The sequence below is a fragment of the Lampetra planeri genome, chromosome 4 (genome assembly GCF_965212315.1).
Source record: "Lampetra planeri chromosome 4, kcLamPlan1.2.h2, whole genome shotgun sequence".
In the NCBI taxonomy this organism is placed as follows: Eukaryota; Metazoa; Chordata; class Hyperoartia; order Petromyzontiformes; family Petromyzontidae; genus Lampetra; species Lampetra planeri.
The window spans coordinates 30,911,553-30,938,971 of record NC_136110.1 but is presented as its reverse complement, the minus strand read 5'-3'; the positions used below and the strand labels follow the sequence as shown (position 1 = coordinate 30,938,971).

The 27,419-nt window shown below is 45.5% G+C and overlaps 1 protein-coding gene across 1 annotated transcript; it reads right to left on the bottom strand.

Moving 5' to 3' along the window:
• Nucleotides 1-265: 265 nt before the first annotated feature.
• On the bottom strand, nt 266-27,097 carry LOC144717929 (MAP kinase-interacting serine/threonine-protein kinase 1-like). Its single transcript, XM_078593738.1, has 13 exons — nt 27,024-27,097; nt 24,362-24,458; nt 22,396-22,497; nt 20,671-20,768; nt 18,569-18,648; nt 17,799-17,872; nt 15,948-16,052; nt 15,246-15,301; nt 14,350-14,439; nt 12,385-12,582; nt 11,415-11,579; nt 5,632-5,675; nt 266-4,606 (listed from the first exon to the last, which is right to left on the bottom strand). Exons 1-13 carry the CDS (start codon nt 27,054-27,056, stop codon nt 4,279-4,281), a joined length of 1,470 nt encoding a protein of 489 aa, XP_078449864.1. The 5' UTR covers nt 27,057-27,097; the 3' UTR covers nt 266-4,278.
• Between the last annotated feature and the right edge of the window lie 322 nt (nt 27,098-27,419).

Sequence of the window (27,419 nt, the reverse complement as noted above, 5' to 3'; positions counted from 1 at the left end):
TCCCCACCCAGCCCCTCCCTGCACGATGGACGGACGGACACAATAATCCCCTGTGGGCTGGTGTAACCAGGAGGTTCCTACCAGTATCAGACCAATGGGAGAAACTGAGAAAAAGCCTTGTTGGGCACCACGTCCAAATTCTCGCTCTGACATGCGGCGAGTTTCTTCGGGAATCGGACTGAGCAGCTATCATTGCGCGGACGCTGCTGCTGCTGCTGTGGGAATTTCAACTGCATTCAAAACGGTGAGGGCACAAGAGCAAACATTATCCTCCAATATCTTCTTTAATGAGCTTCGAAGATGCGAACACACACACAGGATGGAGGACATGCCAACGAGCGAGGCTGTAAACACGGCGCGGATGGATTCAGACTTTTCAACTCCCATGTGACTGAAGCTCTCAATTTGTGAAGGACCCTCAGCATAACAACCACAATTTGTTCGTCTTTCGTGCCGTTAATATTCATTTTAATAATCCATAAGACATGCAGCTCACTGGAATGTTAACAGGCCTATTGATATGTAATAAAAGCCATGCTATGCAGACAAACTAATTAAACGCGATTGTGCAAACCAATACAGCATTTTGATGATAGAACTTTTTTGTATTGAAAACCATTCACAAAGAAAAAAAAAGTGCAAATATTTTGAATCACCTGAAGTTTTACGAGTACCAGCACCTTAAGAATGCATGAGGTTGAATAATAAAAATGCCAATTATTCTGTCAGAACGGCCTCGCCGAGTTTTTAAGACTTTTTTTTCAGGAGGATCCTACATTGGAATGCTTTGCCAATTCATTACCGAGTGTGTTGTATGTGGCAGAACCCCGCTATGCATGCACAGGGCTGACAACACTGTCATATCCAAACCCTCTCATAGCCTCAAACCGACAGCACCTGGCAAACCTTTGTCGTTACTAATTCGGGTAACAACCAGACGAAATCAAACTTCGCTTCTGAGATGAAACACGATGGGGTACATTGAGTAATATTTTTTTATGATATGCTCATCTTCACAGTAGCAAGGTGATAAACTGTTGAGTGATAAGATGACCTAGATAACCATGTTTCTTATTCTTCCTCATTGCAATCTTGCCGTTTCCACCGCCTACCGATAATCACCGTAACCTCATTACAGCATCGCAAGAGCAAAGCATCCGGCTGTGCTGATACTTCAAAGGGATTTTATTGCATCAGGCTACACTGTCTGTATTTCAATCGGAAAGTCGGTATGATTTAATGCCAATACGATTACAGTAAGACAACATTTAGTGTGTACCTACATCTGTTCGGCTTGGCAGCTAAATCCTGGCTAAATAGTAAATATTATTTTTACATATTCAGAAACCAAACCATGCATTATTGCACTTATTTACCTGTATTTAAACATGTCTCACGTAGGCTATGATACGCTTTATACAGCAGCCCCATTGAGTGTTCCTGCGGCTAAAAACACAAAGTTTATTCCAGTTAGCACCCATTAAAATGTCATCCGTAATTATTTTAAATATATATTTCCCACAATTCCCTGTTCATTCCTTTGGATTTACACATAACCGTGCATGTTTGTGATATCCATGTGACCTCAACACACACACACACACAGCACGTCCACACCACTTAGTGGCAAACAGCGGTTGTTGTGACATCTGAAGCGGTACTGGGTCTCTTCTGTTATTTGATATTTTCTTTGAACCCATCTACGTGACTTTACCGAAAGACCCAACGAGGATCAACCCAGCCTTAAACCCTCGCGAGGTGTGCACACAAAGACTGGGGAGACAAAGGCGACCGAGGACTGGCCACACCACCACATGAGTCCTACTGGCCTACATTAGGCACTCACTCAGAGCATTGTCCTCCTAACAATCTATGGAGGCGATACAGAGAAATATTTTTCTTGTTTATGTATATTACAAGTACATGCATGTGAAATTCATGTGTATGTACACACAGCATGTGTGTGTGTATCCAATGCTGTATGTCGTTGCATGTGCGTGTATAGAATCAAGAGGTTTAACAATGTCTTAGTGGTGTCAAGTGCATAGGTGTGCAAGTCATGCGAGTCTGAGTGTGCAATACCCATACACTGATCAATCGCGCTACGTATGCGATGACCTGCTCATGGCTGCCCCCTCGAAGGAATTGGAGGCTGCTGCTGCTGCTGCTTTGAGAGCTGGAGCTTGCCACACAAATGCGGGGGGTTTACAATCAGTCCCAACAAAGCACCCACACGAGTATTTTACAATCCATCCACATCAACTGTCGGTGAGAGGGCGACATTGCTGGACCACGAGTGGTGTTGTGCACATGGCCACTTGCAGTTTGGCAGCAGTGGTCTCACTCCCAACCCAACAATTCCAAAAAGAAGAGTTCTCTTTTCATCGGTTGTGTCACGCTACACGGAAGCTGCCTGGCGCCTGTTGCTCCACACAAAGATTAAGGTCTCTCCGCCACAATCAAAGCTACCTCTTCTCTATGCTTGTGAAACGACACTCCGGTATAGGCGTGTCGTGATCGGCCTCTGCGGAGAAATATCACGAAGGATGCCACCCTCCAGCGATGGAAGGTGAAGAAGGAGTGAAGCTCACAACGAGAAGAGCACCGGGTGGCTAAAACAAAGCAAGGTGGCACATTGGGGAGGGGAGAGGAAGGTGCATCTGCTGGTCATCTCCAAGTGAACCGGTAACACCTGTGCCTGTTCCACAACCTGCCACCATGCCTTTGACACTTCACGTGGCTCAATCTTGATTTGAAGCTTTCGTGACTGTCTGATGACGACCGCTTGTGTTGCGATCGAAACGTCGTGATTTGTTTTATTTTATTTCTAACTATGTGACTTTACCGAAAGAACCAAAGAGTACTTCACGTGGCCTCAAAGTGCACCTAGCCTGGCATAAGCCCTGTCGTGATATCACCATGACTTGGTGAGGAATATTAGCTGTTGTTGTGTGTGTGTGAATGTAAACAGGAAATAGTGGCGTAGTGGTGAGCGTACTGCACTAAGAACGCGCCAGACCTGAGTTTAATTACCAACCATGTCTTCAATGAGTGGCAGTTATCTGAACTGGACCACGGCCTGCCCCAGCTCGAATCGGCCTCAAATGAGACATAAAATTATACGTAAACATCTACACTGGCCTTAATAGTTGTACGCTATGAGCACGAGTCCCAACAGTCTGTATGGCGATAGGGCGATCTTTTCGTCGTGTAAACAAGTTTGGCTTATCAGAGTGTTGAGGTAATGTAACGTCCATGCGGGTGTCGTTGTGTGCGCTTGTGGGGAATTGAGGCCGAGTGGTTAGTCAACTGCACTTTGAACCTGGATACTGGGCCCGATTCCTAGCCACGAGTAACATTCATAGCGAGTGATATGTAAAACGGCCTCCCTTAGGATGACTCAGCATTATGTGTGTACCAGGTGGGTTGTGTAAACATCAGCACTGGGAAAACAAAGGCGGTCGTGCTTGGTTATGGACACGCCACCCACTCCCCTAAGCCATGCTGTCCTTTCACAGACGTTAACGAGCAGCAACTTAACCCACCCCGATAATCCCGTAATGTGTGTATGTCACGGGTCGCGGTAGTGCAGTGGTCAGCACGCTGCGCTACGAAACCCGCGTTCGATTCCCGCTCACACCCGACACCCGTGATGATTTGTCTGAACCAGTATTGAGCGTATACTAGGTCGACTCGGCCTCAAATGAGTACCTGGTGAGGTGTGTAAACATCGCCACTGGGGAGAAAAAGGCGGTCGGGCGTGGTGCTGACCACCCACCCTTTCGTGTGCCGTGCCGGCCTTTATAGGTGCTCGCTTACAGCACTTGCCTGCAAAGTCTGCTAAGCCTATACGGGGGGTATAGGACTTCATGTGTCTTATGTATGTCAAGTGTGTATATCGTTTGTATCTTTCTATTCGTGTGTTTCGAACTGAGACGTTTATCATGGTGTGTCTTTGTAATGTCATGTGCATGTGTGCAATTCATGTGGATGTCTTCCTGTGCCCCTGTGAGTGTATATATATAGGTTATAAAAGGAGGGAGGGGTCTATTTTTTGGAGTCTTTGTATGCGTGGCTCTATGCGAAACTGAGAGGTTGTGTTAAGTTTGTTGTCCTTCCCCCGCACCTCCAATTCGCACGGTTGGCTACGTACGGTGCGAAAGAAGCTCAACGTACACACGGCACACGTAACGGTCTCATCGCTGCTCTTGCCCGGATCGCTTTGACCGGCCTCGCCACGGTCCGAACGGCGCACGTGGCCCGGCCCCAAAAACAAACTTACACCGCCGCGGCCGTGCGGTCCGCGTCGCCGGCCAGGGCGGCCCGCGGCTGCCCCCCCTCCACCTGCTTGACCGGAGAACGGCCGCCGTTTGCTCTGCGTCGCGCCAACCGCGAGCGGGCCGGCGGTGAGAGGCGCATGGAGTGCAGCTGGCTGGCGAGGGGCCGGCAATCCTCCGTGGCCGGGGCGAACTCTGCGGCCGCCGCGAACTCCGCGATGTCCACCAGCGCCGCCCCTTCCTCCCCGTGCAAGTCCTTCTGCGAGATCTGCCGCTTGAACGCCGCGGCCTCCGCTGCAAACTGCGTGAGGCCGGTGACGCTGCTCTTCCTGCGGGGAGGGACAGCGCCACGGGTGGAGTCGGACACTCGACTATGATGTACCGGATAGATGGAGCGACTCGTTGTATCAGTTGAGAGTTTGTATCAGTGGGACCTTTTTTACGGTATCGAGATTTATGAAAAATAAGAAGAGGTTTTACCCTTTCTGGAAATAAAACAGGTGCTCAAACACCAAATCGATACATTTTGTAAGGCATCAAGTCTGCATTAACCACACATACTTGTGGCAAAACATGCAAACAAACATGCTCCATTTAACACGTAGGAGGCTTTCGCAACCAACATCATCCATAAGAGGTTTTTTTTTGGGTTAGATCGCGTAAATGTATAAATGTGTCGTTAAACCCGCCACCACCTGACACAGCCAACTAGTAAGGGTTGTCACCTAAACAGAACGTGGCCAATTCGTCACGAGTACAGCACACCGGTGTGTTGGAGAGCCAAGCCACAACATTTACAATCTGAGTACGACGTTTCGCCAGTAATTACAACTAGCCTCATCAGGCGACAGCCAGATTTGTGGAGAAGTCCACCTGTTTCGTTCCTTATTTAGAGGCGTAGATGTCGTGACCACACACTTCTGCGTTCTTGCGCAAAGTGTGGTGTGGGGGGGGACCTTTTTGCCTTTTGGCGTTCTCTGGTCTGACACTGGTGAGACTAGGCCATACAAAATGTAGGCCAATCAGTTTCAAAGACAATGCATAATATATTATCAGAGCATCTTTGTTTGCATGTTCACCACAAGTACTCTGTGGTTAATGCGGACCTGATTCCTTGCAAAAGGTTTCTATTTGGTGTTTGAACATCTTAACACAACTCCTGTTTTATTTCCAGGAAGGGTAAAACCTATTCTTATTTTTTTCGAACAGTTTTGCATTGACACGAGCAGTTTTACTTTGGCAGATATTGAGTAGGACGCAAACCATTATAAATAATCAAGGAAGCACACAGAACAAACACTGACTTGACCAAATTGCAGTTAAGGTCACGCGATGGTTGATGGTCCTTGCTTACCGTTGTAGCAGCTGCGGCGTTAGCAACGTGTTCTCGAGGGCATTCTGCAACAACAACAAAACCACACCAAACCCAGGGTTACTGGAACAGCGGTGGCCGGCTGCTCTCTGCTGGTGGAAACGGATCAAGGCGTCAATGTTCTGTCCTTTGCTGTGCGCTGCAGCCAACTCTCATCTGGTAAGGATGGTCTGCATACAAAATACGGGTAATGTAAATATAGGTTGAAATTTAAAAAAATACCCGAGTCACCGTTTAGCTATGTAGAATGGGGGTGTGAACGTTGAATGTGTCATCCGTTTGTAATGTTTTTCAAAGTTATCAATTTACTTGCCCACATGTTTGGGCACTGAGTCACTGACGCATTTTGTCAGTATGTTGAACTTCTTTCGCACCAGCCAACCATGATAGTTATCGAAGGCGATCGCGTCGCTATTCATTAAACCATTGTGTAGAGAAAGATGCAAATAAGCACAGTTAATCTGCAACTGGGGTAATCTGCCCACAGATTTTATATAAAGAGTTCACTTTATAATGTACCATTGACTTCATCACACGAATAGTAGGGGTGGAACGGTGCATCAATTCATTGACGATTCTTACACTCACCATACACGTATCGAATCGCACGGATGAGAATTGATTACAACTATACTGTACTGTATTTGATCCGAATGTTGTGTGAGCGTGTGCTTGCTTTAGGGTGATCCGTGAACCCACTCTAGGCGCTACGATGCACACCAATTTAACATTTAGGCTTTCACGACCAAATACTATCATTCATAATTAGTTTCTTTTGGGTTAGAGTAGGGGTGGGGAACGTCCGGCCCGCGGGCCGTATAAGGCCCGCAAAATCATTTGGTGTGGCCCTGCCAAGGCAACCGCAGGCGGGACTCGAAATTCAATAAATCTAGGAGCAAACCTGGAAAAGCAGTTGCGAGTAGCAGCAACATCATCAACACCAGCTAACATCACACGCCTCGCCAAAGAGAAGCAATTCCAGCTATCACATTAGGGGCGAGTTAATTCAATTTTTCACCAAACATAACAGGCTATTTTTAAAGTTGATAATTGTGTATGGCCCGCGAATGATGTTATAAATATCCAAATGGCCCTTGGCAGAAAAAAGGTTCCCCACCCCTGGGTTAGATCATGTAGGCATCGTGTCATTTTTTTTTACTATAACCACCACCCAACACCCGATCAATTAAGTTGTCGCGTGGACAAATGTGCCAATTGACTTGGTTATTCAGCAAACCATCGTAATGTTGAAAAGCAAAGCTGGATGTAATATCCCGCAAAACGTCGGGGGAAAAAAACATTTGTCAAGAAAATGTAGCTCGCTATTCCACATTCTGCTTTGTTTAAAAAACAAAACAATAATAAAATTTGCCCACGTAACAACTTGATTTCATTGGCTCTGTCAGGTGTTGGAGGGTTACAGTAGACAAAAATGCAATTATACCGACACGACCTAATCCAAAATTAATTACGAATCAATGCACAACGCTGTTTTTTGTCTTCCTTGAATCGATGACTCCCGAAACGTGACAATTCACTGAACCGGGACATTTCCTGCTTTCACAACTACAATTATGCTGCCCTCTCCCGGCGATTAAAAAAAAAACCTGTTAATGAATCGTTGCCATAAGGCTGGGTCACACCAGCCTTTACTGCAGTTGGAAAGGTAAAATCTTTCTTAGGCACATCGATATGTTGGTGTTTTTATAATATCGGTATAATGGTACATTGGTATATGATGCATTAGCCTGATATGAGATATGGATCAGAAACATGCACAGTGACAAAGAAAATGGGACAAAAGCGAAACATTCTGAAAAAAAAATCATCAAGCGCACGCTTAAAATTACACCAAGGAGCAGAACACCACATGGGTCAGAGAACATATGCAAGTTATAAACATCAAATTGATTGTTAATTAAATTAAGTGGTTGGCATGAGGCAAGACACGTCGCCAGGCCCTAAAAACATCCGCCATGGAGACGGAGCAATGAAATGAGCTCACGTATAGAGGTGCAAGGCAGCAGTGGATTTAACATGGCTGAAGATGATACCAGTTGGCAAAATAATTAGCCTTTTGTGAAAGGAGGCCAATTGGCTGAAAAGAACATTCCTTTTTCTCCCAGTGACAAGAATAAACCCTGCTATGAATGAATGAACCACTGTGTTCATTTTGAAAATGCGATGGAGCAGGAATTTTATACCGAAATAATTGGAATGATCATAGGACCGCAATCTGTCGAGGCGATTTCACCATTTTCTGCCTCGCCGTTAATTCGTTACTTGTGTTCGATAATCATCTTCAGCGTCGCGACTGCACACAGCGCAACATTCAGCAACGCGCAGCATTAAAGCAGAGTTGCGCAGTACACAAACATGCATGCAAACAAAGTCATTTTTTCCCCTCTACAAAATCTTACATTGTGCCCACAATCCATTCCTGGAACATCCAGATTCAATAAAATACATTTAGGCATCTCAATGCCCCTGTGAAGCTAAACAACAAATCTTATGGACAGCTTTTGTTTATAGCGAAAAAAATCCCAGCCAGACAGCTTAACGGACAGCTTACACAGCGCCTTCTCAAAGCACCGCTCCCACGAGGTTTACCACCTGTGAGTGACAGTAAAACCAGGGCATACCGTGGGAAGACGAATATCTCACAGTGCAAGAAGAGCGGAGGAGAGCTACATGCAAATGCATTGTCTCGAGTGGTTGATTTTTAAGTAACTGATAAAGAAAAACCTAACTTTTTTTACGTCCCAGAAAAATCCCAGCACAACCAGGAGGGTTGCCACCCATACAGGTGGCAATCCAAGGTCCCAAATGCCAGCCTCCAGTCCCTTAGCAGGTACTGATACAAGTGTAAACAAGCTGGCAAGCCAGCCCATTAAGAAAGCTTCCAGTCTATTGGAGCATTTATCTGTACAATTGTCTGCAGTGGAACGCACGAGTGCAAAACAAAGACAAAGATCCCCCGTATAGCCTTAACAGACTGTAGAGGCAAGTGCTGTTAGCGAGCACCTATGAAGGCCGGAACGGCACACGAGGGGGTGGGTGTGGCCAGCACCACGCCCGACGGCCTTTGTCTCCCCAATGGCGATGTTTACTACACACCGCACCAGGTACTAATTTGAGGCTGAGTCGACCTAGGGGAGGCCCAGGACCGGTTCAGATAATCGTCACCGGTGTTGGCCGTGAGCGGGAATCGAACCCGGGTCGCCGGGTTCATAGCGCAGCGCGCTAACCGCTTCACCATCGCTCCCCACAAGTGCACACACACACACGCTGTGTGCGTGTGCAAACATTAGCCACATGTAGTTATACCAATGTGCTCGTCCCCCAGCGCACATACACTAATTGTGCAAAAGCTTTTTTTATGGTGTTTGCAATCTTTCCCAAAAACTAAACAGATCTGGGCATTGGTGTTGGTCAGTTGTGTGGTAAGTTTCATAGCGCTTGCTTTAGGGGTTTTCCATTTTTTATGAACTTGTTAAATGTCTTGCAGCTCCTTTTGCAATCATCACAAAGAACTTAGGTATTGCTAGCTATGGATTTGTATGGCAAAATGATACACATGTATTACTGAATTGATGTCTTCATCGAGCATTGTATTGATACAGGGTTGTATTTTCTTCGTATTATTCCACTCACTGGTCCATATACTTAAAATACCCATGGCATCAATAGAGAAAGGTTCAGTGTTATTTGTCAGGGCTTGGGAAGGAGCTATAGCACCTCCTAAATTACTCTCGAGAAGACATCGTTTGTTTGACTTGGAACATGTATCTACAAACTGGCACGTGGTTACAATCACAGGGTGTCCATGAAAGTGTAATGTTTTATAACTATCATCATAATCATTAGCCACGATCGAACCTCTGCTGGATGGAGGCCTCCCCAAGCCGTCGTGTCATCTCTTGCGGTCCTTGCGACAAAACAATCCATCGAGCACCTACTCACGAGGGTAGCTGCCTGCCCAGGTGCGTTTTCTCTCCTTTGGCTGCCATATGCGGAATTTATCTTTACATAATCCTTTCCCTCCAATTAGCACGGTTGGCTACGTTCGGTGCAAAATAAATTCAACATACTGTATATACATTAATGTAAAGAGTAAACCAAAACAATCTGAATGGCTGAAGTGATCTTCAACAGCACATAAGCAGAAGCAATTGAAACATTCCCACCTGAGCAGTTGGCAAAACATCAGAGACTCACAAATCTTAATGCAATATATTTCGACATGCCAGAGTGGCAATTTGGAGAGTTGGATGGTTGGAGGGATGTGGCTCGTATGATAAAATATTCATCCTACCAAGTGTCTGTGGTTTGATCATCGTAGCTCAAACTGCTGTCTAATTCTTGATAATGGATGATGGCTTCATGAACACGCCGTACTGTATTTACCACCAGTGTAGAATAATTCAACAAACAGACTACGTGATATGCCCTTTGCTGTGCACAGAATATTTGTTTTAAAATGCGATATTGTTTGCAGGCCACACACCACGCCGGTGCCAACACGCACTGGCAGGGTGCTGGAAGGAAGCTCGCCACCGTATTACATTGCAGGGGGACAAAGCCTGACCCAATCCATTCGGTCAAAGGGCTAAACAAACATGCGTCGAATCTTGACTTAAAGCTTTCGTGACTGCAGGAATTCATATTCTTTGGATCTTTTGGTAAAGTAACGTAGATAGGTTCAAATATATATTTTTTTAAATAACAAACTATCTACGTGACTTTACCGAAAGACTAAAAGGCAGCCCCAGTTGTGGCCACCCCACAAGCCCTCGGGGTAAAGTGTGCATGAAAGTGACGCTCGGCAAACGTGGATGTTCTGCCGTGCGAGCGTTTGGGCTGCTTGGGCATGAATGACGGACACGCGAGTCGGTGTGAACCAGCAGAAACAGACCGATGCTCTTACGCGCCTCTGAATGCTAGGAATAATATTTTGAAGAAATGTACAACATTAATACCTCCCATTTTTCAATTTAAAGCTTTGGTGACTGCAGGGATTCATATTCTTGAAACGTCGTGAGAATTGCATTTTATAATGTTTATTTTTATTATTTTATTATTTCCCTTCTACGTGACTTTACCGAAAGAACCAAGAAGATGGACCTCCCATTTTATTTTCCTGGGAGTAATTTTCATTATTTGTAGATTGGAAAATATGGAGACATATTTCGTGTGCAATTTAAGTAACACAATAATACCTCTCACAGTTAATTTTTTACAATTCGCAATTTGCTCTTTTTTTAGGTTGGCACAGATGGAATTTAAATACCGCATTTTTGTTTTAATATAGTTTAAGCATTGGTTAAAATCATTTATACCGAGGTGATGTATAATGCTAAATATATTGTATATTTTAATAACCTCGCACTATGTTTAACTGTACCCATCATCAGCCATCATCTATCCACTGCTGGATGAAGACAACCCCAAGTTGCCACCATCTTTCACGGCCCTCCATTTTACATTTATCTTTGAAACATACTTACACAATTTCACCCCCTGGTGTAATTTTTTCTCGATGTAATATTTAGCTCGGGTCAATCTCTTCAAGAGACCTCTCTGAACAGGAATCTCGCCTGCTTACAACTTAACGCACGATTAAAAGGGACGAAGAAAAATAAAATGTCTAAGTGAGAACGCGTGAGCGCAACGCACGTCCGGGGACCGCGTTCGCCTGCTCCCTCTCTCGCACGTGGCGGCCGAAGCACGTGAGAGTTGTCGGTGTGTGCGTGTAATGGCCTCACCCCTCTCAGCCAGGGATGATCCAGCACCTGCGCTGCACTCAGCCTCTGTTTGGCGTTGCGCACCAGCAGCTTGGAGATCAAGTCTTTGGCATGGACTGACACGCCCGCCCAGTCCTTCTCCGGGAACTCGTAGTGACCCTCCTGGATCCGTGCAAATAGCATTTTCTGCAAGGGAAGACAAGGGCAGTGACAGTGATGACATGCCAAGTCACCGTGAATGCATCAACACTTTTCAGATGTAGGAAATCAAGCGGGGTTAAACCTGAGTGGTACTGAGATATGGACTGCAAGGTGGCCAGAAGGCAATGGACACTTGAATCTGTTTCCTCCCACACAAACATTCAAAGTCATTGTCCTGCTAAGATAGTCTTAAGACTCAGCGAGGCTCTCCTGGATATACTAATGGCATTATGAGTTTGTTGAGTTTAAGCCTAAATTTACTTAAATTTGTATCCGAGGACACGAGTAATTTTGTGGTTGTCTTGCCAGGTCTTGGAAAATAAGCAGGACTAAGGAGGCCAGATTGCTACTTGGATGGAATATTACTGTGGCTGCAATTTAACGAATTACAGAACTACATTGACAGATGTACCAGATCTATATATTTTTTATGATTCCTATGTTTCCGAATGATTATTATTTTTGCCAAAAAATACCTTATGTTGAGACACCGATTGAGAATGTTAAATATTACAAGTGAACAATATTTTTTAAAAATAACACACACTAATGTATGCATTTAAATTGTATGAAAAAAATAGAGGTATGAATACACCTGGCAATGTTGATCATATTTTTTTTTTAAACAGCTTAACCCACAATCTTCACTCAAGTAGCTTCCGGCCAAAGGAAGCCCGTTCATAACCAGCACGTGCCGACGTGTGGTTTCCAACTAAACGAACCCTCGTTTTATGCCAAAACAAACGTGAATAAAAGCACGTACAGCGGAAACCGCCGTACACACGCGCACCTGGCAAGGCGAGCAGGGCTGCCCGCTGTCCCAGCCGCACTTCCCGCCGCAGTTGCCCACGAAGGGAGGGTAACCGCTGAGCAGGATGTACGTGATGACGCCCAGGCTCCAGAGGTCGCAGCGTTTGTCGTAGAAGGAAGCCTCTTCCTCGTTAAAGGCTTCGACCACCTCGGGGGCCATGTACTCGGCGGAGCCGCACTGCTCGCAGCGCCAACGACAACACACGCAGCTGCTGTCGAGAGCGTCCCAGTGACCTCATCTCAAGCGTAAAATTATGTTCCCAAAATGTCAAAGCAGTGAGCTAGCTTATCAAGCGTGCAGGACGGTGCAACTGCCCTGTATGTATGTATTATGTTGAACTTCTTTCGCGCCGTACATAGCCGACCGCGCTAATTGGAGGTGCCCTGTGGCCCACTCGCAACAAAGAGGGGGTGGGGGGGGAAAGGGACAAGGGGTCCCCCCCTCCCGTTAATTCTTCGCACGAGAGCCCATGTCAAGCGTGCAACACTGCCGCTTTAGAGCGAGGTGGCCCCCGTGGCTCAAGAGGCTAATACCATATCAGAACGCTAAGCCACACTGCCAATATTAGTGATTAAAACTGGGTTGTCAAGTGAAAGAAGTTGATGGTCTCAACCCTGATGCTAATAACTGCATGAAAATCCCCCAATGAGTTTACTTTTCCACTTAATTTGTCGAATTTCAGCTAAGATATGTTTGTGTATATATTTTTATAATCGAATAAACACACCTATGGGTATTACTTCAGACGCAGATCTATGATGTAATTTTCCCTGGCCATTCGCTGACACAAGGTGGTGTACTCTTAGCTTGTGACAAATTTTGAATGGAGATGTCAATGTCTCATGCCCAGAGCATAAATTGTATTTGGAGAAACTAAACAAAAACATCTTCTTGGTTCTTTCGGTGACTTTACCGAAAGAACCAAGAAGATGAATCCCTGCAGTCACGAAAGCTTTAAATCGAAATTTAAACAAAAAAACTTTCCAAAGTTAAAATATACTCCTGCTGAAACAGACCGAGAGTGGTGCTCATATAAAATTGAGTCCTCGGCCTATAATGGAAATTCCACTATTTTATGACAGGGACTAGTATTTGCATAATATTTCCGACTGCACCAGAATTAGTCCTCATTTTATAGACTTGGAGAGACGGTGGGATAATTTGACACCCGAAATAGATTTGAACTCACAACTTTACAACTGCTGAGTTTGGCACTCTGCTACATCTTAACTATGAAGTGAAAATGACCAAATGTAATTGTATATATTTTTTTAGTCTTAAAAATGTCTGACAACAATAATTAGTCATATCAACATTTGAAAGGCTCTATCCAGTAATCCAGTAAACAATGCTGATAAAAACTCACAACAATAATTATGCAAGTAATCCTACACCCTCACTTAATACAGTATAACAAAAAGGAGAGCATATAAAGTAATAGTACCCCACCTACACAGCCTCAAATAAACAGTGTGTCTGTAGTAATCGCTCGAGGGCTCGATTTCTCACGGCAGAGCTGAAGACTACTTGTTGGCGGCATGTGTGCTCGTAGCCACGGCGGTGGCTCGAGGTGTACTGGATCTGGTGGACCGGTTTCGAAAATATTTTCTGAGTTTCCGACCCGTTACAGACCCAGATGAAATTAAGCCGCGTGTGTGTGTGTCTTTGTGTTTCTTTGCGTGTGTGCGTGTGCGTATGCACAGTAGGGGGCACAGGTGGTGCATCAGCCAGTCATCTCAGTCATGTCAGTCAGTCGACCCGTGGCACCTGGGTCTGCGACCTCCTGCCAGCGGGCTTTTTACACTTCACGTGGCCTCAAGGTGCGCATGGCCTGGCACAAGCGTCATGGTGACCTCACCACCACTTAGTGGCGAATGGCGGTTGTTGTTGTGTGTGTGTGTGCGTGTGCGCGTGTGTGACACATGGTGCGAGTGAGCTGGCTACCGGTGTGGCCAGCTCTGGTGTGGAGATGGGCGTGCTGCCCACCGGCACTCCGCTGCCAAGATCAAAGTCACAAATCCGCACTGGGGTCACCTGCACAGGTGACACATCACCCACCGAGTCATCGCGTGTCACCATCACGAGCGTGTCACCACCGCCGCCAAAATCTGCATGTTACACGTATTTCTGTATACTTGTCCAGAGAACTCCTCCCAGACCGCTTTGCCAATTTCAGTGAATAAGATGTAACGTAAAAGACGACGGTCAATATATTTTATAAGAGGTCGAAATTCTTAAAAAATCTCTGCCCTAATGATTCGGCTTTTCGGCCCTCATACTTCTGATCCACTTTATCGTTAACAATAGTTTGGTGTGTGCCATGAACCTCTTGGCCCGGTTTCAAAATTATACAATTATACAATGCATAGACATGTGCCATTGGTGTGTGAGGGGGAGATGTTGATCTCAATGGGCTTCTCACTGCAGTAGTGTATATTATAGTCTATAGGGCCTAAGGAAATCTATGGGCCTTATGTATATCTGTGGTTCCAATGCGTGTCTCTTCATCCAAAGTGAGAATAATAGGTCATTACGGCCAAGGAATTTAAACAATGCCCAGGGTAGCCACTAAGGCAGAGTGGGAGAGAAGACAGTCTAAAGAGAAAAGGATGGATTATAACCACCCATAAAAAAAAACCATTAATATAAAGCAGAACATGCAATCGTGTTTCTCTGAATATTCTAGATATCTATACAAATAATCTGCAACACACTAAATTCTCAGCAATGAGTTACCTTAAAATTCTGAGTGCATAATAATTGTTCGTGTTCGCCAATATACGGGAAAGGCCGAGTGATGGTCTGTGTATCCGAATCGGACAATAGGCATGAGCCGTCACCTGGTCGGCAAACTCGCACAGGATGTTTTCCGGCTTGAGATCTCGGTGAGCGATTCCTTTAAAAATATGTCACATATTAGTAAACAGAACATTTGGGCCAAACCATGAAACATTATTAGTAGAATTATTACAAATTCGATAAATCGGAATCATATTTTTTTTTTATGTCTTCTCCATTGCGGAAAACATAGCGCCTCCGATGACTGTAGGGATTAGACAAACCAATTGCAATATAAATAAAAACAAAGAATACATTTTTAAGTGTAATTTTAAGCGTGTATCACGAGAATAAAGGTCCGTGTTAATTGACGAACCAATGTGGCATGACATGCTTCATATCTATCTTCTTGGTTCTTTCGGTAAAGGGAAGTAATAAAATAATGAAAATAAAACATAATAAAATAAATCTCACGACGTTTCAGAGGCTGTCTCCCCGACAGACCTGGTCTTCACCTGAGGACGGCTGCTTGCGTTGTGGCCGAAACGTCGTGAGAATTATTTTACTATGTTTTATTTTTATTATTTTATTACTTCCCTTCTACGTGACGACATTTACCGAAAGAACCAAGAAGACGAATCTCTGCAGTCACGAAAGCTTTAAATCGAAGCTTCATATCTATGCAAGAATCTTACATGACAGAGTGTTGAAAACAAAAACAAAAAAGCCTGTCGGCTATCTGAATTGCATTTCGTGAGACCGACCTTTGTTGTGCAGGAAGTGAAGGGCGGTCGCAATATCTTGCACAACTCGGCTAGCTTCCTTCTCGTTGAAATGCTTCCGCATCTGGATGTGCGTCAGTATTGAACCTGCGGCAAACACCGCAAAATAACACTGGTCAACGCACTTTTCCTGGCACGAGGTTTTCCAACGGTTGTAATGTCATTTTGGGGGTGCCGATTCCAAATCTGGCATCAGTTTTTGTCTATCACGTCGGGTTTTTGAGATATCAAATATTGCATTTTCAATTAAAACTGCAGAATAAAAATATTAAATGAATGTGGATATCTACATAAAATGATATTATAAACACACTATCCTAAAAATACAGCACCATATTTTAACACTAAAGCAGTCACTGACTCGCAACAACTTGCAATCATAAGTGACAGAGTTTATTTCGGGTGAAAGCAATGAAAATGGGGTATGCCAATAGCATAAAAATTATGTGATAGAGCAAATCTGAGATCAGATTTGGAATCAGCACCCTGAAATTAGTCTAAAACAGCTGCAAAAGTCCAGGCCAGAAAAAAATGTTTTTTTTTTTGTTGACCAGTGTAATCAATGCTGTAAATGATGATAACGAAAAGCCCCATCGTAGAAAACGACGAGAAAATCCATCATAACAGCAAACAAGCCGTAGATTTGTATTGGAGCGAGTGTTCATTTGTCGACAATATGAGTGATGAAAACATTTGCCATTGAAGTGATTTAAATTTTAGTCGGCGATGACTACGAGCGGAGGAAAATCACAGCGTGAAGATGACTCTGAATGCCCACCCTTAAGACCGACCCAAGCATGACTGACTAGGTCGAGATGAAATTAACTCGCCCGCATAAAGATGCAGACTAATATAGAGCAGCATTATTGGAGGCAGCAGCGCACCGAGGAAGACCAATATATATAAAGTTTTTTTACAGAATGCACTCTGGCTCAACTGATAATACTAGCCAGGGAGGGAGGGGGGTGGGGAGTGGATTGTGTGCCCCACTCACACCAACATTTAATAACTACGAGTGAAGTATAATTTAGACGGCTTTAGTCAGAATCAGAATTTATCCTTTATTTATCTTGGAAGAATCCGATGAGCTAGGAAGCTTTTTTTCGCACATGTCCAGTATGGGCGGGTCAGCAAGTTACATCAACTTGACTAAGAGAATTACTAAATTATATTTCTACATGCTAAGACTTCATTAACGTTCCACAAGGTGTTGTTGACTAGATCAAGCCTCAAACAAAACAATAATATCTAAATGAGCACCGATTTCACCATGACTGGAGTCCACTTACAAATGTAATTCCGATTAAAATGTAGAACATCTAAATGCAACTGCATTTCAAGATTGCACAGGAAAAGGGTGCATACATATCAGGGAGATCAGCAGCGATAAACACTTTTAAATATGGTCAAAATTCTACAGTGCTTTGGATAGATGTATGAACTTTATTTATAACCTCGTTATAAATAATGGAAATCCATCTTGATGCTGTAGATATCGCGAGTGACTCCTGGATCCGGTCATTGACTGCAATCAGATTTTATCCACCAATGCATTTACACTGCCACGAAACGTTGAATATTCTTCCCAAAAGCTAAATGGAAACCCACTTTTTTTTGGCGAATGGAAACACGGAGGAAAGGTTTACCCAACATACACCAACATCTTGTGGTGAGATATTGCTCCGTAAAAAATCACACGTGCCAAATGCGTTTCTGGACGCCAGTTATCTGATAATGACTTTGCATCCGCATGAGTCACGTCTGGTGCATGTGCACTGCATCAACACAGTGGGGATAGTCAGTGTTTTGTGACAATACAATTTGGTTTCCTACCTCCATGCATCTTCTCAAACACCAAGTAGAATGCTTTCTCATCCTCAAAGAACTCAACCAGCTCTAAGATGTTCCTGGAATAAATGTAAAAAAGAAAACAGAAGCACGGATGTCATTTAACGTAGGCAATTGCCACCTTCACATACAATTAACCGAAAAATAACGTTACAGATTATAAATCGCCTGCATTTGCCAATCAACAGGAGTTGAAAACATGAAGTTGACCTCACTGAAAGATGCACAAGACACCATCAGCCCTGAGACCAGCTGCATGCAATACAATGCAGAAGGGCCAATTGACTTGTAATCCAATTCTACGACAAAAATGTAGTGATGCGCACAATTTGCACAAGGAATTCACGGTGTACTTGTGTCCACAAGTCCACCGTGCACACTCTTTGAAGGTGATTGGGGCCGTGACGTGGCATGTTCCGAGCGCATTCGCCGTTTGTTGCAGACGTTTACGGTTCAAACCCGGCAGGCCGCCCTGGTTAACACTGCGGGCGCATTAACAATAAGTACTACAACACCGTCCGCCTCACAGTGGGGCGTTAAAGATGACGTAATGTCATTTGTAAGGAGGCAATTGTGTGCTGGCATGACAGTCCATTTATGAGAAATCAGTCGCAAATTTACTGTTTTGGGAAACAAATCATCGCCCCTTGCTGCGAAAACATAGCAGGACTCTCCTGACAATGGACTCGGCGAGGCTTTCCTGGGTAAACAACAACAATAACAACAACAACAATAATAATTCAGCAGTCACCTACCTATGGCCTTGGCACTGGTAGAGCATTTCCACCTCGCGGAAAACTCGATCCCGCCTCTGTCCTTGACACTTCTCGATGATCTGGACCACAACATCGACATCGAAAGCAATGAATGCAACGGGCGGGCACCCAGCATTTTTGTGCGTGTGTTCATTCAATAAATATAACATTTCTGCAGCACTATTACCAGCCGTGATGATAACAACGTATCAGAAACGCGGACATTGATGAAGAGGATTAACGAAAAGCTGAGGAGTGCCTTGTGAAGAAGCTCGGCGAGGAGGCATGCTTGGGATTACACAAAGAAGAACAGGGACGCATGTGTAGTGGGTTAATACTCGGTGGCAGCACTATTTATTAACGCATAACAACCAGGGTGGTGACCACCGTTCCTAATCTCACTAACACTCGGTGAGTACGAAACAGCGTGACCAGGGCAGGTGACGGGCTGCCTGGTCACAAATGATGATCGGAGACTCGAGGGACCGCTGATGGCATCTTCACCCCAGGGTTGAACAGCCCAGCTCCCTGTTCACACCCCGCGTATAACTCCCGCAGCGTGGCCGGCTCCGCCCCAGGCCACGCACCCCTTCTCGATCCTTCGAGAAAGTCCGGGCTCACAACCACGTGACCCCCAAGCTCCCCCCTGGGGCCCCTAGCCCCCCTTTATCGGGTCACGTGTCCTGTTGGGTTCACGCAGAGCGTCACACGACCCCCGTGACACCCGCCTACAGCGCCCATACCGAGCCAACACAAGTAGTGACGTCACATGTCCCTACGCTCGTACAGTCCCGACACAGTAGTGACGTCGTATGTCACTACACGTGAATGATAAAAACTTTGGCACATTCTAGAAAACATTTGAAACTGTTAAGAAAAGCAAGTGGGTGTGGGCAGGACAAAGTGGGCGAGAGTAAAGATGGAGTGACAGCCGAGGCAGGTGAAGCAAACAGTTACATGCGCTACATAAACATTGTTATTACATTTGTAAGTGGACCCCAGTTATGGTGAAATCAGTGCTCATTTAGTTATAATTGTTTTGTTTGACGCTTGATCTATTCAACAACACTTGGTGGAATGTTAATGAAGGCTTAGCATATAGATATAATTTAGCAATTCTCTTCGTCAAGTTGATGCAACTCACGGACCCGCCCCTACTGGGCATTTGTGAAAAAGAGCTTCCTAGCTCATCGGATTCCTCCAGAATAACTAAATAAACAACTGTCGAGATGGAGTGATGACATCAGCTCGTGTGCAGGTGGTACGTGGATTGTTACATCTCAGGATGGCTTTGGGAAGCCTTCATTCAGCAGAGAATTGATCGTGTCTTAAGACAACGTTGTTCTTTTATCGAGTACCCAACTATTTCACTAACTCACACCAGCTGCCAGTATCGTGATAAATGTTGCAAGGGCAAGTGCCATTATAGTAAACAGCATGAGGGGGTGGTTGGGATGTAGCGAGCGCAAATGCGATCCCAAGATCTCTGGATTTTGTTGATAAGAACTCCCGTCTCATTCGATCAGAGATGGTGTTCTCTGCGTGTAGAATGTGAAGGTCCAGGGTCATGGGTGTGACCAACAACTCTACGCGAGTACAAAAAGGAACGCTAGAGGAATCAAATAGTTAATTGAGGTTCTCCACGGGTGATGTCTGGAAGTGCAGCTGGCACAGGAATTTGTGCAGCTGATTGGCACCCACTTTTAGCTGCCTCCTGAAAGGCAATAAAAAACATCACACCATCCTCGGCGGATGATAAACCTTTCTCGCCGATTGCTTTTCAAAAGGCCATTTGACAGCGTGCTGTAAGACGAATCCGACTCGCACTTTGCGAGCAATCGGCTCCCTATGCAAACAGCCTCGTCTGTAAGTTGGTGAAATTAACGAGTGGCACGCAAATAAGGAAATCACGCCCTGGATATCCACCACGGAGATCGGGCTTTAAAATTAGCTCGTGAGTAAGAGTTTAGTGAATTGTTGCATGGCCAAACTGTTAGAAATGGTGCAGACTTGGATAGGCATTCATCCAGCAGTGGATGGATCATTGCTGGTTGTTGATGATAATGATGATTAAGTTATGGTAGTAGACAACAGTGTCAAACCTTGGCAGCAAACTCCTTGCCATTGAGAAGGGACACGCAGCACTCCACACGTGCATATGACCCTTGACCCAGGACCTCTCCCGTCACATGGTACACATCTGTGGACGGAGAAAGGTCACACGCCAGGCCCAGTGGACATCATCAATCCTCCCCGAAGCCAGCAGCAGTTTGCACACAAGCAGCAATTGCCAGCATTCGCAGTACCACTGGGCAGTTTTGCAATTAGAACAAACTTTAAATGTTTGCAAATGTGTGGAAGTTCCTTGTTTTCATGCTTAATTCCACAGTTAAATCTCAAAATTAATCACAAATAGGTGTAGCGAAATGTGATGTGTAGCCGAGAGAAATGGGGTGGCTGGGTAGCTTATAGGTCAGAGTACCGAGGCATTACTGCTGAGATTCTGGGCTGGAATGAGGGCAGCTACACCATGGTTCATCTGGGTTCTCAAGTATAGAGAATTGGTGGTCTCAGCTCAGTTATCCAATGACTTCAAAAAAATCCATCGGATTAAATTTGCTTTTGCGATTGATTTGACCAACCTACTTTACGAAGGGAAAAAAAGGTCACTTGAAGAATTTGTGTCGATGTCTCTTCCACGGGCTGTTCCCTGACACACTGGAATTGCTGCTGTGAGATTTCCGATTTGTTACGTGAAAAAAATAGCGAGGGCACAATTGGAAGAAATTGTTTAAAGTGACCGTTCCAGAGCCCTGCTGCTTTTACATCGCAGTAAAAAAATTCTACCGCCAGAGCGCAGAAGCGTGGTCACCACATCTACGCCTCTATATAAGGAACGAAACAGTTAGATTTCTCCAAAAATCTGGTTGTCGCCTGATGAAGCTAGTTGTAATTGCTGGTGAAACGTCGTACTCAGATTGTGAATGTTGTGGCTTGGCTCTCCAACACACCGGTGTGCTGTACTAGTGAAGAATTGCCCATGTTCTGTTTACGTGACAACCCTTACTAGTTGGCTGTGTCGGGTGGTGGCGGCTTTTAACGACACATTTATATATTTATGCGATCCAACCCAAAAAAAAACCTCTATTATGGAGGAGATTAGTAGTTGGTAGGGAAGGTTGGTGGTAATTAGGTAAAGGACCTGTATGGTAGAGGTGGTATGGGTTGGTGGTTAGTGGGGGATAGGTCGTGGTGACCGGGTGCGTTGCTGACACGGTGCGTTGCCGACACATTGGTCTAGGTTGGCCTCCCTCGGCCCCATCCACGTGTTTCCGAGGGTCTCTGCTGATGCTTGTATTTTCGGTGGCTGTTGTGACCTGCTGCTGTGCCTATGTGGACCATCACTTGCCACTGTCTGTAACAGTCTTTATTAGTTGTTGCCCTGGTGATGTATTGCTGTTATGTTGCGTAAGCTGCTTTAAAACGAGCGCAATAAATGATAAAGCCGTATCTTCGAGAGAAAAAAAGAATTCCGAAAATCAAGGTAATCGGATAGATGAGTGTGTGGTTAATAGGCCATTCCACAGATGAATTTGAGTCACTTGTAAGAGGAGGATAAGCAGATTACAGAGAAGACGAGTTTCACTAGAATATTGTCAAATGTAAGAGCCTAGCGTTCCGCATCCTCCTATCCATATCACCCGGAATTCAAAACGATTAAATAACTTTCCCATAACGAGTCAACAAATAAAGCGTGCAACTGGTAACGCCAACCGTTGGCCAATGAATACAACAACGGCAGCTGTGAAGCAATAACTCCGACTCACCTGAAAAGCTGTCTTTACGCGCCTCCTTGAAATGCGACCGCCTTTTCTTTTTGCGGTGCTTCTTTGCGTCCGTCATTTCAGCAGAATTTTCCATTTGCGCTTCTGCAGAAACGTTCCCAGCAGGGACAAAAAAAAACCCAAGACGGCAAAAAACCTCCGTTGTGTAAACGCAATACGAGAATCTCTTTAAAGCACCCAGCTGAGCTCATGTGTTTGGCCTCAGCGGCATACAGTCGTCGTCGATTCCTCAAGAGTGCAGGGTTGAATGTTTCACCGCCAAATTGTCTCTGACATAGCTGGGAGGCATTTATGCCGCATGTAAAGTCAGCTTTTTGCGAATGCGTTGACAAAACCCTTCAAGGGAATTAAAATAATGCCGACTGTAAAATTTGTATTGTTAACCAATTATTATTGACAGACTATTGTCCATTGCTGGTCTCCCCGTCGGGTCAGCGCATGTTGGTGAAAGGGGATCAGGACTGGTTCAAATATCACTCGCCACTGATGCCAACCGTCCGCCAGGAATCAAATTTAGATCACCGAGTTTGCAGTGCTGTGCGCTAATAATTACACCATTGCTACAACCCCAGTTTTACCGATAATTCCTCAGAAGTATAGCGATTTTAAAAGAGCCTCTTTCCTTCTCACAGTCAACTATACTTTCTTGAATGTTTAACAAGACCACTATTTCATATCCATCTACTGGTGCAGCATCTAAGAAGAGCACTGCTCCATAGAGGAATGTCTGCACACAGCAGACTGTCGGCAGGAAGCCTGGGTGTTAACTCATTAACCACAAACAAGGAACAGCATAGCAGTTGTGTAACTCGTCAAGGAATTTACAATAGATAATATTACCACACACTGGAAATAATTACATGTTTCGATAATATCAATGTAGGTATAATCATTTATGCCTGCCAAGTGATTAGATGAAATTGTACCATTCAGGGTAAACAAATCGATTGAGTAATCAATATTGTTGCCCAATGTGCTGAATTGTATTGACTCTAGGGGTCACACTAATGAGATACATGCAACATGTGTCTCAAAAAACTGGTTCATGCTCACAGCATGTATCATGAGCTTCGGAATAAAGGTTAATCTAATGACTCAAAACGTTATATTTTTGTTAACCAGAACATTATTGTTTAACCCTTTGTGAAGGCATAGCTTGATGAAGGTCTACCAACAATGTGTCAGTCATGGAGGTTGTGTGACCATACTTCACAACGCGGGTCAGCGCAGTTTGCTGAGTTTTAGGCCCACGACTGGCTCAGAAATAATTTGCCACTGATGGTAGCCACGACCGGTAATACAATGCAGGTCACCGGGTATGTAATGCAGCAGTGCGCTAACCGCAGTACCACCGCTCCACCCCGATTACCATACATCCATGTAAAAATATATATATATATTATCATCTAGGTATCATCATTGCAACACAAATAACATTGATGTTTGTCCAGATGGCATCGTGATCCTTTGCAAAAGAAATCAAACATCGCACCCCCCGAAAAAATAATGGATCACTCCAAAGATAACAATCTACATCTGTCGTACTGCAATGCAACTCGGCAACTATGAATGTGTTTGCTATTTATCCTGGGCATGTGCCATATGTGAAGTGAAATCATCCATCTTTAAACAAACACTTTCATTCTGTATGAACTATTCATGTAAGCCAATGTGGCTAGTTTCTTATTATAAATATTCATGCAATTTTCTCTTGAAGCCATTATGTCTTGTCATCAACATGTCAAACCGTCAGCCTTTTATTTTGGGGGGGGGGGGGGTGTGGGAGAAGTCCATAATTGCCACAGTAACACAGTAAATCCAAATTTTTCCCCATAAAAAGACACATTCCTGAACTTCCACGTTGTGTCTGGTGCCAAGTGGAGTGCTATGATGTCCTGATCAGTCAGGTGCTAGGAAGGGTCGTCGGGGGGACGACAAGGCCTCGTACCAAGTCCAGCATGAATGGTTTCCGACCCCTCCAGTGGCCCCAGATCCCTTGGCCCCAGCATGGAGGACTTGAGCCCATTGGCCTTGGGGATCTGAATCTACATGGGGAAACACAATTTAAGAGATGTCACGCATTGATCGTGTGACACTTTACAACCGTATGTATTTTTTTTCGATTTAAAGCTTTCGTGACTGCAGGGATTCATCTTCTTGGTTCTTTCGGTAAAGTCACGTAGAAGGGAGATAATAAAATAATAAAAATAAAACATAATAAAATAATACAATTCTCACGACGTTTCGGCCACAACGCAAGCAGCCGTCCTCAGGTGAAGAACAGGTCTGTCGGAAAGACAGCGTCTGAATGAACACCACCAAGCTTGGCAGCCTATATTTAAGCTGGGTTAGGGGAGGAAGAGTGCCTTGACAAAGGAATTTGCATATCAAGAGGAATGTAGCATATTTATGGAAAATGCAGATATGGGATTAGTTACTACTTGTGGAAAGCGTAGGAGGGGGCGGGGTCTCAAAGTCATATTATGCCCGTGCAGCTTAAATATAGGCTGCCAAGCTTGGTGGTGTTCATTCAGACGCTGTCTTTCCGACAGACCTGTTCTTCACCTGAGGACGGCTGCTTGCGTTGTGGCCGAAACGTCGTGAGAATTGTATTATTTTATTATGTTTTATTTTTATTATTTTATTATCTCCCTTCTACGTGACTTTACCGAAAGAACTAATCAGCAACAGCCGTATTGCCTCCACAGCTGGAGTGGAGGACCCGTCATGATGACGACGACGACGATGGCAAATTTAGCAGCAGCAGCAGCAGCTGACAAGACACCAACACCACTTCTGTTCCCAGCTGGGGGCTTGTCACTATTAAGTGTGTCAAATTAATGTGCCCCCCCAAATACATTCCAGAGCCATGGCTTAATGCAGAAGCACAGACCAAGTTACCGTAATCTCTTTACACCAATGCTCGGGGGGGGGGGGGGTCATTAAGGGCTTAGTTGTGAATGCAATTAACGACCTTTTTAAACACTTTGCAACGAGGTTAATACGTTCACGCATTGGCGCTATCCATCCGTCAGTTTGTAACAGGGGAGGGCATAAGTCTTGCACGGATGATCCAATGTGGTGTATGCTTTAGTGCGTATATCGAGTTGTGTGGCTATTCGGGACTTGACCGACAGAAAGTGGCCAAATTGATTAAAATGTTTAGTGGGACGTACCCGTCTCCAAGCCACTTATCCAAGCCTCGTGTTGCCACGTTCAAACATACTGCTGACTTTACCGAAAGAACCAAGAATATACTGCTTCCTGTTTAACACGTAACAGCAGGAGGAGGCTTTCGAGAGCAATATCCGTAAGGTTTTTTTGGGTTAGGTCGCGTAAGTATATGTGTCGTTGAACCTGCCACCACCCGTCACAGCCAATTAGTATCGGGGTTGTCACGTAAACGGAACACGTGTGTCATCAGAACACGCGTGTAAACAGAACACGTGTGTAAACGGAACACGCGTGTAAACAGAACAGAACGATTAAATGATTTCGGCGTTTAATACGCTTCGTGAACTACGCCTTTTGGCGTCATGTGGTCCAACACCAATGGAGACTAGGCTCTAAGAAAAGCTGTCTCGGATGTGGACCAATCAACTTCAAGGACAGTGCATATCATTATCATTATCAGAGTTGTTTCTTTTTGTTTGCATTTTGACTGCTTGTGTTGTGGTTATTGCAAACATGATCCCTTGTATAAAGGTGTCAGTTTTGTACCAGTTTAAAGGGTAAAACCCTACTACTATTGCACAACCGATAAATAAGAGAGGACGGATCAATGACAATGACGCCTTCATCCAGCAGTGGATAAATCACGGTGCGTATGTACCGTGAACAGATTATGATGCGCGATTAGACAAAAGGCTCGTTGATACAGATCACATCTACAATAGCTGCAATGCGTATTGATGTGTAGTAACATTTTACAATTATAATACGGCACGCATTAATTAATTATCGAGTACGAGACTGGCAAAGCGCCCGGTGCCTTGGAGTCATCACCCGTTATGGGGGTGGGGGTGGAGAGGGGAGTGGGGGCACGGGGGGGGTGAAGAGGGTAGTGGGGGCACGGGGGGGGTAGGGGGTGAAGAGGGTAGTGGTGACACGGGGGGGGGGGGGGTGGAGAGGGGAGTGGGGGCACGGGGGGGGTGAAGAGGGTAGTGGGGGCCCGGGGGGGGGGTAGCGGGGTGAAGAGGGTAGTGGGGACACGCGGGGGGGGGGGGGGTAGCGGGGTGAAGAGGGTAGTGGGGACACGCGGGGGGGGGGGGGGGTAGCGGGGTGAAGAGGGTAGTGGGGACACGCGGGGGGGGGGGGGTGTGAAGAGGGTAGTGGGGGCACGGGTGGGGTAGGGGGTGAAGAGGGTAGTGGTGACACGGGGGGGGGGGGGTAGTGGGGTGAAGAGGGTAGTGGGGGCACAGGGTGAGTTGGGGGTAGTGTGGGCATGGGGAAGGAGGTGAAATGGGGGGTGGGGGGCTGTGGGGAGGGGGGTGGGGGGCTGTGGGGAGGGGGGTGGGGGGCATGGGGAAGGGGGTTAAATGGGGGGGTGGGGGGCATGGGGAAGGGGGTTAAATGGGGGGTGGTGGGCTGTGGGGAGGGGGGGTACCCACCGGCTCAAGGGGCGCGCGAGCGCTTCCGGACATTGCCGCGCGCGCGCTCGCTCTCTTCTTAAACGCGCGCGCGATTGGTCCGCCGGCTGCACGCGATGAGAGCGTTGGCCAATAGGATCGGGAGCTGTCGGGGGGGGTGGGGTTCACCCCCGAGCCCCGCCCCACTTCTGGGCTCCGCCCGCTCCGTGGCCCCGCCTCTCTCCCCCGCGTGTGACGTCACAGGGCGACCTCTGGATATGGGGGGTCCCCGTCACGAGGACCTCGTCACGATTCTTGATTTGAAGTTTTCGTGACTGCAAGAAATCCATACACAAGCGATATTTTTTCCGCCTGAGGACGACCGCTTGTGTTGCGAGCGAAACGTCGTGATATATTATTTTAAATTTTATTTAATTT